The sequence below is a fragment of the Pristis pectinata genome, chromosome 8 (genome assembly GCF_009764475.1).
Source record: "Pristis pectinata isolate sPriPec2 chromosome 8, sPriPec2.1.pri, whole genome shotgun sequence".
Classification (NCBI taxonomy): domain Eukaryota; kingdom Metazoa; phylum Chordata; class Chondrichthyes; order Rhinopristiformes; family Pristidae; genus Pristis; species Pristis pectinata.
The window spans coordinates 40729431-40744666 of record NC_067412.1 but is presented as its reverse complement, the minus strand read 5'-3'; the positions used below and the strand labels follow the sequence as shown (position 1 = coordinate 40744666).

The following is a 15236-nucleotide window of genomic DNA, read 5'->3' as shown; positions in this document are numbered from 1 at the left end:
GAGAGGATGGGCAGGAGATCACCAGCCAGGAAGGGTAATATCCTGTCTGTCAGCATCCCCCTGCCCAAGCTGGGTTAGGCCAACTGCGATGGAGGCGAGAGGATTCAAACCTGAGTTTTAGTCTAACTTGGTGGGAAGGGGACCTGGAGAAGGATGACTGTGCTGGACAACACAGAATCCGGCAACCTGGGATCAGAGCTTGAAAACATGTTGCTACAAAGTCCCATTAACCTGGGAAGAGTCACCGGATTTATAACACCTACCCAATCCCTGCCTGTTTGAAGGTAAATTAAAGGGTTTGAAGCAAAACCCTTTAGATGCTGGTAGGCTTGAAACAGATAATGCCGGAAACGCTTGCCAGGTCAGGCAGCATCTGTAGAGAGAGAGAGAGACGGAGACAGAGTTAATGTTTCAGGTCATCCTTTGAGTTCTGATGAAAGGTCCATTAATTGGGCTTTCCTGGCCACAGATGCTGCATGACGTGCTAAGTGTCCTCAGCATTTTCGGTCTTTGTTTTTGAAGGTAAATTTGGGCCAATATTATTGTGATGTGATCGCTGCTAAAATTCACTGCTCTTGGAAGGGGGAGGACGAGGACAAAGTCTGTGACAGAATTTGTCCCGACTGTATTTCTTTGTCTTGAATGATTTAATAGGATTTTCTCTGCTTTTTCATGGGATGTAGGTTTGGCCTGGATTGACAGCATTTCCTGACTTCACAAATCCTGACACGCACCAGTGGTGGTTGGATAACTTGCTGCACTTCCACAAGGCTGTGCCCTTTGATGGCCTCTGGATTGTAAGTTGCATTTGGAGGACCAGGATAAGGCCATTCAGTCCCTCAGGCCTGTCCTGCCTTTCAGTTTGTTCACAGCTGATCTGTATCTGAATTCCATCCGCTACCCTTCACTCCATATCCCTGAATTCTCTTGCCCAACAAAGATCCCGGTCTTAAAATCCCCAGTGACTCCCATCTCAGAGGCCACATCCTCCTTTGGGAAGTCAGTTCCAAATTTCCACCCAACTCTTGTGTGAAATACTGTTCCCTGATTTATCTCTTAAGTGACTTAGCTCACACCTTAAACTTATGTCAATTTGCTTTTGACTCCTTCACCCGAGGAAGGGCTACATTTATTGCACATCCCTAGTTACCCTGAGGGCATCAAGCATAATTATGTTGTGCTGGGACTAAGAGTGGCTTCTCTAAAAGATATCAGTGGATCAGTTTCTATTCACAATCCTGTTTATTAGATACTTTATAGACTAGTACAAATCCTGCATGGCACAGTGGCGCAGCCAGTGGAGTTGCTACCTCACAGTTCTGGTGACATGGGTTCCATCCTGATCTCAGATGCTGTCTGTGTAGAGTTTACACATTCTCCATGTGACCATGTGAGTTTCCCCTGGGTGCTTCAGTTTCTCCCACAGCCTAAAGACATGCAATTGGTTGGTTAGTAGCCACTGTAAATTGCCCCTAGTGCAAAGATGTGGGGTAGATTCTGGGGTGAGTTGAGTGTAATATGGGGAGATTAAAATAGGATTGATGTGGAATTAGTATATAAATGGATGATTGATGATCAGCATGGACTTGGTGGGCCGAACGGCCTGTTTTCAGGCTACGTGATTTTATGGCAATAACCTGAATGGACCATGTTCACAATTTCTTGATCTTGTAAGGGCAGGGAGTGGGGAAAGCAGATGAGGATTCCTGCTCCTTAGTTTAATTCAGTGCTTATTAGTATGTGTGGTATGGGGAACAGCAGGCTTGGCTGTGGTTCTGATGGGCACCACAAGCAATGGTCCACAACTTGCATTTAAATGGCAGCTTATCTTATTGCAGAATGTTGCTTGGTTCAAGACAAAATCTGATGCTGAGCTACCTATTAGGACAGGGGTAAGGAAGCATGATCGGTGAGGCTTTAAGCTGAAAGTCAGAGATTTAGGTAGAGAGGTAGACGAGATAAGGGAGAGAGAACCTGAAGCCTTGTCAGCTGGAGGCACAGTTGTCACTGGTAGAGCACACACAATGTGAGGTGGTCAAAGTACACAGAGCAATGCCGTGCATCAATCTGCATTCAATCCTTTCTATTTGCCCTCATTCTCCATCCTTCTTTGGCTGAGGTACAGGAAGCATGCGGACATCAGGAACGTTGTCACCATTCCTGCACCAAGAGACAGGTGGGCATACTGGGTTTTAAAGGTCCAAAACTCAGCCTGTAATGATTTCCAGGTCACAAATGTTTAATCCCACATGGTCCTCTCTTCTGTCCCAGCTGTTTCTGAGACAGTTCATGGAGGTCAAATAGAAGGCAGTTCCTGGTTTAAACATTAAGATGTCTGATACGGTCTTCTCAGCATTCTTCCAAACTGGAAATAATTTGATTTTGGATAACCTGTCCCGGCTGCTGTTTATGCTCCACGTGACGCTTCTCCCAATTTTTCTGTTCCTATCATTCCTTCTCTTTCCTCAGTTGCAAATCAACATGGTTGACTCAATGGCCTTGGCAGTATTTAGGGACATATGTTAAGTACGGTGTCACCAGCATCAACACAGTTGTGACACAGTGGTGCAGCTGGTAGAGCTACCGCCTCACAGCATCAGAGACCTGGGTTCAATCCTGACCTTCGGTGCTGTCTGTGTGGAGTTTGCACATTCTCTCTCTGACCCTGTGGGTATCCTTCAGGTGCTCCGGTTTCCTCCCATGTCCCAAAGACATGCAGGTTGATGGGTTAATTGGCCTCTGCCAATTGCCCCTAGTGTGTAGGTGTGTGGTAGAATCTGGGGAGTTGATAGGGTGTAAGGAGAATAAAATAGGTTTAATGTAGCATGAGTGTAAATGGGTGGTTGATGGTTGGTGCGGACTCTGGGCCGAAGGGTCTGTTTCTGTACTGTACCTCTCACAACTCAATAACTGTAACTAATATGGGTTCTCTTTAATTACATTGATGCTACACACTCTAACTGCTCCTATAGCAGCAAGCTCAGTGTTCTTGCCTCTCCCTACACTGAGAAATTTCTCTTAAAATACTGACTAACTCTTTTAGTAACTACTTTATTTTTATCATCTGTGGTTTTTGTATTTCCTTCGAAGAGGAACTATCACTCTTTGTCAAAGGGATTATATCTCTTTACCTTAAGTCACTGCTCAAATTTCCCTTTTTGGAAAATAAGTGTCTCAGTGTGTTTAATATCCCTCATGATTAGGTCCTCTCTGTTCTGCCGTCATCTTAGTAATGATTAAAACCATGGAACAGTCAGAGCCCAGAGGGAGGCCAATCAGCCTACAGTGTCCACTCCCACTCTGTACCATAGCAACTCACTACTTCTACCCCTCACCAATTTTTCTGCACCCTATATTTGTCCAATTCCCTCTTGAGGGCCAAGATGGAACCTGCCTCTACCACATCTGCAGACAGTGCATTCCAAATCCCAACCACACGTTGGATTAAAGGTTTTTCCTTGTTCGTTAATTCTCTCCCTCTTTATTTTAGAACCATAGAACACTACAGCACAGAAAACAGGCCATTTGGCCTTTCTAGTCTGTGCCGAAACATCATTCCGCTAGTCCCATTTACCTGCACCCAGTCCATAACCCTCCAGACCGCTCCCATCCATGTATCTATCCAATTTATTCTTAAAACTTAAGAGTGAGCCCGCATTTACCACATCAGATGGCAGCCCGTTCCACAATCCCACCACTCTTTGAGTGAAGAAGTTCCCCCTAATGCTCCCCCTAAACCTTTCCTCTTTCACCCTAAAGCCATGTCCTCTCGTACTTATCTCTCCTAATCTAGGTGGAAACAGCCTACTCTCATTAACTCTGTTTATACCACTCATAATTTTGTAAACCTCTATCAAATCTCCCCTCATTCTTCTGCGCTCCAAGGAATAAAGTCCTAACCTGTTCAATCTTTCCCTGTAACTCAAATCCTGAAGACCCGGAAACATTCTAGTAAATCTCCTCTGCACTCTTTCAATCTTACTGATATCCTTCCTATAGTTAGGTGACCAGAACTGCACACAATACTCCCAAGTTTGGCCTCACCAATGTCTTATATAACCTCACCATAACATCCCAACTCCTATACTCAATACTTTGATTTACGAATGCCAGGATGCCAAAAGCCTTTTTTACAACCCTGTCTACCTGTGACTCCACTTTCAGGGAATTATGTATCTGAACTCCCAGATCCCTTTGTTCCTCCGCACTCCTCAGTGCCCTACCATTTACTGTGTATGTCCTACCTTGATTTGTCCTTCCAAAATGCAACACCTCACACTTGTCTGCATTAAATTCCATCCGCCATTTTCTGGCCCATTTTTCCAGTTGGTTCAGATCCCCCTGCAAGCTTTGAAAGCCTTCTTCGCTGTCCACTACGCCTCCAATCTTAGTGTCATCAGCAAACTTGCTGATCCAATTTACCACATTATCATCTAGGTCATTGATATAGACAACAAACAACAATGGCCCCAGCACAGATGCCTGAGGCACACCACTAGTCACAGGCCTCCAATCTGAGAAACAATCATCCACTACCACTCTCTGTCTTCTCCCACACAGTCAATTTCGAATCCAGTTTACAACCTTTCCATGGATACCTAGTGTCTGAACCTTCTGAACTAACCTCCCATGTGGGACCTTGTCAAAGGCCTTACTAAAGTCCATGTAGACAACATCCACAGCCTTTCCTTCATCTACTTTCTTGGTAACCTCCACGAAAAACTGTACAAGATTTGTTAAACACGATCTACCACGCACAAAGCCATGCTGACTATCCTTAATCAGCCCTTGGTTGTCCAAATACTTGTATATCCGATCTCTCAGAACACCTTCCAATAATTTACCTACTACTGATGTCAGGCTCACTGGTCTGTAATTACCTGGTTTACTTTTAGATCCTTTTTTAAACAATGGAACAACATGAGCTACCCTTCAGTCCTCCGGCACTGCACCTGTGGCTAAGGACATTTTAAGTATATCTGCCAGGCCCCTGCAATTTCTACACTAGTCTCTCTCAATGTCCGAGGAAATATCTTACCAGGCCTGGGGGATTTATCTACCTTTATTCATGAAAGGCAGCAAGCATCTCCTCCTCTTTAATCTCTATATGTTCCATGACACCACTGCTTGTTTCCCTTCCTTCCATATCCACTATGCCAGTTTCCTGAGTAAATACTGATGCAAAAAAACTTTTTAAGATCTCCCCCATCTCCTGAGGCTCCACACACCACTCTGATCTTCTCGGGGACCAATTTTGTCCCTTACTATCCTTTTACTCTTAATATACATGTAGAAACCCTTTGGGTTTACCTTCACATTATCTGCCAAAGCAACCTCATGTCTTCTTTTTGCCTTCCTGATTTCCTTTTTTAGTATTTTCCTACTTTTTCTATACTCTTCAAGTACCTCACTTGTTCCTAGTTGCCTATACCTCTCTCTTTTTCTTAACCAGATCGCTAATATCCCTTGAAAACCAAGGTTCCCTATGCTTGTTAACTTTGCCTTTAATCCTGGCAGGAACATGCAAACTCTGCACTCTCAAAATTTCGCCCTTGAAGGCCTTCCACTTACTGAACACATCATTGCCAGAAAACAACTTATCCCAATCCACTCTTCCTAGATCCTTTCTCATTTCTACAAAATTGGCCTTTCTCCAATTTAGAACCTCAACTCGAGGACCAGACCTGTTCTTATCCATAATGAACTTGAAACTAGTGACGTTATGGTCACTGGACCCAAAATGCTCACCTACACATACTTCTGTCACCTGACCTGTCTGGTTCCCTAATAGGAGATCAAGTATTACATTCTCTCTCATTGGTACCTCTATATTTTGATTTAGAAAACTTTCCTGAACACATTGGACAATTTTATACCTGTGACCTCTATTCCTCAACCCTTCCATCAGCAGGAACAGTCTCCAACGATCCACTTTGTCCTGGCCTCTCATCACTTTATATACTTGCATCTGATTTCCCCTCAGCCTTCTCTAAGTAATACAGTCCCTGCCTCTCTTTATGTCCTTCCCAGTGCCATTATACCCTTGAATATTGAAGAGCAGGACTCTGCACAGCACAGGTGGGCCTGGCAAGTTAACAAACAACCCCCTGCCTATCACTTTAACCTTATCAGAGGTTAATCTCATTGTAATGTTTTACTCTAATTGTCTTTCTGGAATATTCTAGGACATGAACGAGCCTTCCAACTTTGTGGATGGATCAGAGAGCGGGTGCCCGACCAACGAGCTGGAAAATCCCCCCTTTGTCCCAGGTGAAGAGTGAGTCAGACCTCGGAGACTTGCACTGGGAATGGAGAATGACACACCTCACTATCATACAGGGGTAGAAGGAGGATATCCAGGCAGGAAGGATGAACTGGAAAGGAGAATACCTGGGTAGGAATGATAAAATGGAAAGGAGGATATCTGAGGTGGAAGGATAAACTGCAAAAAGGATATACAGGAAGGCAGGATAAACCAGAAAACAGGGTATGGGAGCTGTTGTGTGAGACTAGGCTCTTGTTATGAATCATGCTCTTGGTTTAATGTGAGTAGTGATAGCTCATTGCCATTCTGAGTCTGTTACTCCTTAGAACTGGGAGTGCCATTAGCAAAGGGAGAGTGTGGAGAGTCGGTGAGAGCAGAGGACTGTGAGAAGCAGGAGAGGTGGGAAGGTATTATTGGAGAGGGATTGTGGTGAGGGGCTAAGGGTGGGAGGGGTCTGTAGCTTGCAAGAGAGGGGTAGGATCGGTGGTGAGGGGGCAAGAGTGAGGAGGGTCACCAGTGAGGAGGAGAGGTTTAGCAGTGAGAGGCAGGATGATAGGATGAGGTGGATATGTGAATCAGAACCAGGTTTATTATCACTGACATATGTCATGAAATTTGTTTTTTTTGTGGCAGCAGTACAGTGCAAGACATAAAGACATTAAAAATTACTGTAAGTTACAAAAATAAATAAGTAGTGGAAAAGAGGAATAATGAGGTAGTGTTCATGGGTTCATGGACCATTCAGAAATCTGATGGCGATGGGGAAGAAGCTGTTCCTGAAACATTGAGTGTGGGTCTTCAGGCCCTGTACATCCTCCCCGATGGTAGTAACTTGAAGAGGGCATGTCCCGGGTGGTGAGGGTCCTTAATGATGGATGCCACCTTCTTGAGGCATCGTCTCTTGAGATGTCCTCAATGGCAGGGAGGGTTGTGCCCATGATGGAGCTGACTGAGTCTATAACCTCTGCAGCCTCTTGTGATCCTGTGGATTGGAGCCTCTGTACCAGGCGGTGATGCAACCAGTCAGAATGCTCTCCACCGTACATCTGTAGAAATTTGCAAGAGTCTTTGGTGACATACCAAATCTCCTAAAACTCCTAACAAAGTAGAGCCGCTGGCATGCCTTCTTTGTGATTACATCAATGTGTTGGGCCCAGGATAGATCCTCTGAGATATTGACACCCAGGAACTTGAAGCTGCTTACCCTTTCCCCTGCTGACCTGTCAATGAAGACTGTTGTGTGTTCTCCTGTCTTCCCCTTCCTGAAGTCCACAATCAATTTCTTGGTCTTGCTGACGTTTGAGTGCAAGGTTCTTGTTCCGACACCACTCAACCAGCTAATCTATCTCACTCCTATATGCCTCTTCATCGCCATCTGAGAGGTGAGTTGGAGAAGGTCACGCAAGTGGCTTTGTGCGTGGTAGATCGTGTTTATCGAATCTTGTGGAGTTTTTTGAGGAGGTCACTAAGAAAGTAGATGAAGGTAAGGCTGTGGATGTTGTCTACATGGACTTTAGTAAGGCCTTTGACAAGGTGCCACATGGGAGATTAGTTCAGAAGGTTCAGTCAATGGGTATCCATGGAAAGGTTGTAAACTGGATTCAAAATTGGCTGTGTGGGAGAAGACAGAGAGTGGTTGTGGATGGTTGTTTCTCAGATTGGAGGCCTGTGACTAGTGGTGTGCCTCAGGGACCTGTGTTGGGGCCATTGTTGTTTGTTGTATATATCAATGATCTAGAAGATAATGTGATAAATTGGATTAGTAAGTTTGCTGATGACACTAAGATTGGAGGTGTAGTGGACAGCGAGGAAGGCTTTCAAAGCTTGCAGAGGGATCTGGACCAAATGGAAAAATGGTCCAGAAAATGGCAGATGGAATTTAATGCAGACAAGTGTGAGGTGTTGCATTTTGGAAGGACAAATCAAGGGAGGACATACACAGTAAATGGTAGGGCACTGAGGAGTGCGGAGGAACAAAGGGATCTGGGAGTTCAGATACATAATTCCTTGAAAGTAGAGTCACAGGTAGATAGGGTTGTAAAAAAGGCTTTTGGCATCCTGGCATTTATAAATCAAAGTATTGAGTATAGGATTTGGAATGTTTTGGTAAGGTTGTATAAGTCATTGGTGAGACCAAATTTAGAATATTGTGTGCAGTTCTGGTCGCCGAACTACAGGAAGGATGTCAGTAAGATTGAAAGAGTGCAGAGGAGATTTACAAGACTGTTGCCGGGTCTTCAGGAGTTGAGTTACAGGGAAAGATTGAGCATGTTAGGACTTTATTCCTTGGAGCAGAGAAGAATGAGGGGAGATATGATAGAGGTTTATAAAATGATGAGGGGCATAGACAGAGTTAATGCAAGTAGGTTCTTTCCACTTAGATTAGGAGAGATAAGTACGAGAGGACATGGCTTTAGCGTGAAGGGGGGAAAGGTTTAGGGGGAACATTAGAGGGAACTTCTTCACTCAAAGAGTGGTGGGATTGTGGAATGGGCTGCCATCTGATGTGGTAAATGTGGGCTCGCTCTTAACTTTTAAGAGTAAATTGGATAGATACATGGACGAGAGAGGTCTGGAGGGGTATGGGCTGGGTGCAGGTAAATGGGACTAGCAGAATAATGTTTCGGTACAGACTAGAAGGGCCAAATGGCCTGTTTTCTGTGCTGTAGTTTTCTATGGTTCTATGATAAGAGTTGAGCTTAGAGGTGGGGGTGGTGAGATAGTAGGGGTCAGTGTCAGCGTGGAGGGGTGTGTGCCTCGGTACATTGGAAGCTACACGCTGTGTTGTGTTTTCTCCTCAGGTGTGCTGGGCGGCAGCTTGCGCAGCCGGACCATTTGTGCCTCGGTTAAGCAGAAGGCATTGACACACTACAACGTGCACAGCCTGTATGGGCTGATGGAGGCCAAGGCCTCAGCAAGGTCAGTCTGTGTGAACTTTCTTACAGACCTCCGCGAGAACCATCAGAAAAATATAAACCAGAGTCATAGAGAGTCATAGCCCTTCAGCCCGACTTGTCCATGCCAATCAAGGTGCTTACCTGAGCTGTGTTTGGTCCATAATACTCTAAACCTTTCCTATCCATGTACCTGTCCAAATGTCTTTTAAATGTTGTAATTGTACCCACCTATACCACTTCCTCTGGCAGCTTGTTCCACATACCCACTACTCTCTGTGAAGAAAAACTTGCCCCTCAGGTCTCCTTTAAATCTTTCCCCTCTCACCTTAAACCGATGCCCTCTAATTTTGGACTCCCCTACCCTGGGAAAAACACTATGACCATTCACCTTATCAATGCCGCTCAAGATTTTATAAACTTCCACAAGGTCACCCCTCAGCCTCCTTTGCTCCAGGGAAAACAGTTCCAGCCTATTCTGTCTCACTTCATAGCTCAAGTCCTACAATCCTGGTAACACCTTTGTGAATCCTTCCTGGACCCTCTCTATCTTAATCACATCCTTCTTTTCCCATGGTGACCAGAACTGCACACAATACTCCAGGGGTAGTCTCAGCAATGTCTTGTACAGCTGTAACATGATCTCCCAATTCTTGTATTCAGTGCCCTGACCCATAAAGGCAAGCGTGCCGTACAGCTTCTTCACTACCTTGTCTATCTGTGTTTTGAGTTGACTCCCCTGAGCCTATAAAGGGATAAGCAATTTCCTAATGTGTTCATTGGCTAAAATGCTACTTTCTCTTTGTTCCAGTGCCTTGATTAAAATCCGTAAGAAACGACCTTTTGTCATTTCCCGATCAACGTTCCCAAGTCAAGGCAAGTACTCCGGACATTGGCTGGGAGACAACAGGAGCCAGTGGAAGGACATGTACTTTTCTATTCCAGGTACGAGCCTGTGAATGTGATGTAAACTCTCAATACTGTTTTATCTTTTTTGTCAGGTAACTACATAACCTGTGAACTAGATCTTTAACTTTTCACATCAACATGGCAAACACCAAATCAAAATCTTGAATGCTCCTGCTCCAAAGAAAAAAGAAATTCCATAGACATTGGAGTGCATTGCGCCCATTTTTTAAAATTGTTTTGGGCTTGGTTTAAAGTGCTTGCGCCCATTTCCTCTGAGGACCTGTCATTTGGGAAATGGGACCAACCACTTGCAGTCACGATATGTCCTAGCATGGCTGACGTTTTTCCTGTGTTGTTTATACATTTCATGATATCATCCACTCTCTGCCATAGTAATGTTTAGCCCATAAGCTTCATTTTTAGCTCCTGGTCAGGCAAGGAATAAAAACGACCACACAAATTGAGTCAGAGTCATACAGTCGTACATCACAGAAACAGGCCCTTTGGTCCACCACATCCATGCCGACCCTTTTGCCCATCTACACTAATCCCATTTGGGCATTACATCTGTATCCTTCTGTGCCTTACCTATTCATGCCTCTTCAACATAGTAATTTTATTTGATTCCACCACCTCTTCTGGCAGCAAGTTCCAGATATCAACTATTCCCATTTGATGAATATTATGGAGGGAGATTGGGCTGGTGCAAGTATGGAGGGGCAAGACCACAGAGGGACTTACAACCAAGAGAAGGATTTACATCCAAGAGAAGACACTGCTGAAGTTGGATTCAATGTGGGTCAATAAGCTAGAGATTATTCATAGAGTTATACAGCACGGTAACAGGGCCTTCAGCCCAACTCATCCATGCTGACCAAGATGCCAATTCAAGCTAATCCCGATTGCCTGCATATGGACCATGTTCCGGTAAACCTTTCGTATCCACAAACCCGTGCATCTCTTTTAAACGTTATAATTGTACTCGCCTCTACCACTTCTTCTGGCAGCTCGTTCGATCTGCCCACCACCCTCTGCGTGACAAACTTGGGACATGAGTTAGGACATGGGCAGCTGAGTTTTAGATGACCTGAAGATCACAGAACTTTAGTGCAGACATTAGAGGTTTGCCAATTCCAGCGGACAGTGTGTGAGGAAGGTTACAGTGAGTCACGTCATCATCCTGAACCTTGAGCCCTTTCTGTTCCACAGGTATCCTGAACTTCAATATGTTTGGAATTCCTCTTGTGGGCGCAGACATATGTGGATTTGGCGGCAGTACCACGGAGGAAATGTGTGTGCGATGGATGCAGCTAGGTGCCTTCTACCCCTTCTCCCGAAATCACAACGTCCAAAAGGAGAAGGTGGTCCAGAGTTTGTAACTTATACTTGAGTATATTTATTTAAAAAACCCAGTCTGAAACATTGCAAAAGGAAAGGCTTGTATTAATACCATTCCCTTCAAGACCCCAATATGTACCTGGGCATTTTTCAGATTTTGAAGTGTTGTAATGTCACAAATGTGCCAACCAGCTTGGGCATAGCAAGAGCCCACAAATAGCAAAAAAGCAATCAGGTTATCTGTTTTTACTGATGTTGGTTGAGAAATAATGTCCATGGCACCAGAGGACAGACCACTGGTTTTCTTCAAAATAGTGCCTGTGGTGCTTTAACATCCAACTGAAAGATTAAAGGGTTTAGTGTCCTGACCTGAAGGGCAGAAGCTCTGTTGGTGCAGTACTCCCTCAGCACTGCAGTGCACTGTCAACCTAGATACTGTTTCCAGAGTGTTTTTTTTTGGTGGAGGTAGGGAATCACAAAGCCAGCAGCTGTCTTGGATAAGGGGATCATTCCCAGGATTACTGCACTGTGGGTGAAGGAATACAAGACCATAAGATATAGGAGCAGACTTAAGCCACTTGGCCCATCGAATCTGCCCCGCCATTCAAGCATGGCCGATATTTTTTTTCAACCCCTTTCTCCAGCCTTCTCCCCGCAACCCTTAACCTCCTTACCAATCAAAAACCTATCAACCTCTGCCTTGAATACACCTAATGACGGCCTCCACAGCCCTCTGTGGCAATGAATTCCATAGATTCACTAACCTCTGGCTGAAGAATTTCCTTCTCATCTCAGATTTAAAGGGGCATCTCTTTATTCTGAGACTGTGCCCCTCAGATCCTAGACTCTCCTACTAATGGTAACATCCTCTCCATGTCCACTCCATCCAGGCCTTTCAGTATTCGATAGTTTTCAATGAGATCCCCCTTCATCCTTCTGAGCAGGCTCAGGAACATCAAACGCTCCTCATAAGGCTCTGATATCATAGTGTACTCCTGATTTGATAACCACAGGTAGTATGCCCTCTGAAGGGCTAATGTTTCCTCCTGGGAAGTAAACTTAGGGTGCTGTTATACCCTGGGAAGGGCATTCTTCACTCTGTCCCAACAATGGAGTGCTACCTGAGGGCATTTGGCATCCGGTAGCAATCGTACTGAGGTATCCTCATCCACTGAGAGTCAGTGGGAATATTACAAGGAATCTGGATAAAATCTAATAAGTCCTCACATCATTAATCAGACTTGGGTTGCATGGGCAGGGGTAGCAAATTCCAGCTAATAATTTTCTCTCTGAATCAGCCTCTCTCCTGCAAGATAATGGTCTGCTCCATGGACAATACGACTTAGACAAATACCTCAGGACACTAACCATTCCTTGAACTCCACAACGTTCTGCATTGCTTCTTTGACAGTTGTAAATACTTAAGACTAAAGACAACAATAAGTCAGAATTTTTAATTAACGTAGTTGCATATTTTCTGTCATTAATTTAAGTCACAGTTCTCTTTTCTCTGAAATGGCTTCTCTGTTCTCCAGGCTCAGGACCCGACAGTGTTCAGTGCATCTGCTCAGGCTGCGATGAAGCGTGTTCTCCTTATCCGCTACTCTCTGCTCCCATACCTGTACACGCTCTTCCATCACTCGCACATTCGGGGGGAAACTGTTGCCAGAGCCCTTCTCTTTGAGTAGGTTGTGTCTTTATAAAGTTCATTTCCTAACATTATCCTATTCCCAGAATCGTCAAATACCAGTCTCGAGTTATCCCATTCCCAGAAATGTTATCAAGACCAAGACATTGATAAGAAAGGGAAGAAGGAATCCAAGAGTACTCTAGCAAGAAACCTAAAAAAGAAAAAAATTAGCAGAAGTTAATGCAGGTGCCTCACAGATTGAGAGAGGAGAAACCGTATTGGACATGAAGAAAATCTCAGACAACTTTAACAAATATTTTGTATATGTCACATGGAAGAAGAAACCTCTCAAAAACAGGAGAACTACAGGTTGAGAGTGAATGAGGAGCTCAAATATATTAAAGGTCAAGTGTTGGAGAAACTATTGGAACTGAGAGGTGCTAAATCCCTAGAACCTAATGGCCTGCACCCTAACATTTTGAAGGTGGTGACTGTGGAATAGTGGATGCACTACTCGTACTTCTAAAATTCCATAGATTCCAGAACAGTTCCCACTGACTGGGTGTAGTGAACTCAGTTGTAGCTGGAAGGCTTTTGCCTGAGCCCTGACTGTTCTCTCAGATGGATATAAAAAAATCACATACACCATTGAAATCAAGATTTATTCATCACCCAACACTGAAATAATAATATTTAAGAAAGGAGGGAGCGATAGAACTGGAAACTACAGACCAGTTAATCCGACATCGGTAGTAGGGAAAATGTTGGAATCTATCACTATGGAAGTGGTAACAGGGCACTTAGAAAATAATAATAGTAGGATTGGACAGAGTCAACATGGATTTATGAAAGGGAAATTCTGTTAACAAATATGTTAACATTTTTTGAGGTGGATAGAGCAGGATAGATAAGGGTGAACAAGTAGATTTGGTGTATTTAGCTTTCTGATGCCCTTTGATGACCCCAAGAGGTGCCACCGTGGCTCAGCTAGAAAACTGCTGTCTTACATCTACAGAGATCCAGGTTCAATCTTGATATCATGTGCTGTCTGTGTAGAGTTTGCACGTTCTCCCTGTGACCTTATGGGTTTCCCCAGTGCTCCTGTTTCCTCCCACATTTCAAAGACATGCAGGTTGGTAGGAAAATTACTCCTAGGGTGTAGGTGAGTGGTAGAATCTGGAGGGAGTTGATGGAAATGTGGGGAGAATAAAATGGGTTAGGGTAAGATTAGTGTGAATTGATGGATGGCGTGGACTTGTTGGGCCAAAGGGCTTATTTCTGTGCTCTGTGGCATGACTCTATAAACAAAATAAAAGCCAATGGGATTTACAGTAACAGGATGACATGGACTGAGGAATAAATGGGTCATTTTCTGGTTGGGAGGCTCAGGCCAGTGGGTTGCCACAGGGACTGGTGCTGGAGTCCCAGCTGTTCACCATCTACGTCAGTGATATAAATGAGGGGACCGTGTGTTTGCTGACGGCACAAGGCTGGTGCCAGTGTGGGCTGTAGGGAACTTGTAGAGAGGCTTAAGTGGGAGACAGATAGGTTAAGTGAATGGGCGAGGACATGGCAGATGGAATTTAACATGGAGAAATGAGAGGCCATACACTTTGGTGGACTAAATAGAAAGGTGGATTTATTTTTAACTGGGGAGAGACTAACTGGGGAGAGACTAACTGGTGTTGGTACCGGTAGGTACTCCCCATCTTACGAACGCCCAGCACATAGGAATGAGCGTTTGGGAGAACAGCAGGATGGATCTGCTGGATTCCGCAGATCCCTTCTGCCGTGTGGGAACTCGGCTTGCACCCACATTTCCAACTTGTTCACGGGAACAGAACCCTGTTGTAACCTGGGGAGGATCTGTATTCAGAGGAATCTGGGTGTCCTGGTACACAAATCGCTAAAACTTAACATGGAAGTACAGCAAGCAATTAGGAAGGCAAATGGTATGTTGATCTTAATTCCAAGAGAATTCAAGTACAAGAGTAGAGAAATCTTTCTTCAATTATATACTTTAAACTTTATTTATACAGCACGGTAACAGGCCCTTCCAACACAACGAGCCTGCGCTGCCCAATTACACCCATGTTAACCCACTAAGCCATACGTCTTTAGAATGTGGGAGGAAACCAGAGCACCCGGAGGAAACCCACACAGACATGGGGAAAACGTACAAACTCCTTACAGACGGCAG

The 15236-nt window shown here is 44.5% G+C and overlaps 1 protein-coding gene across 3 annotated transcripts in view; it reads left to right on the top strand.

The window, feature by feature from the left end:
* The window catches only part of LOC127573864 (transcription factor MafK-like), a 106930-nt gene that overhangs the window by 77848 nt on the left and 13846 nt on the right, over positions 1-15236 (top strand). For 2 of the 3 annotated variants that reach the window (XM_052022409.1, XM_052022408.1), the window contains exons 10-16: positions 684-797; positions 2126-2176; positions 6186-6270; positions 9067-9184; positions 9971-10104; positions 11278-11429; positions 12942-13090. In XM_052022409.1, coding sequence (XP_051878369.1) covers positions 684-797; positions 2126-2176; positions 6186-6270; positions 9067-9184; positions 9971-10104; positions 11278-11429; positions 12942-13090 — 803 coding nt within the window. The remainder of the gene's footprint in view (positions 1-683; positions 798-2125; positions 2177-6185; positions 6271-9066; positions 9185-9970; positions 10105-11277; positions 11430-12941; positions 13091-15236) is intronic. The other variant, XM_052022410.1, reaches the window with a different exon arrangement.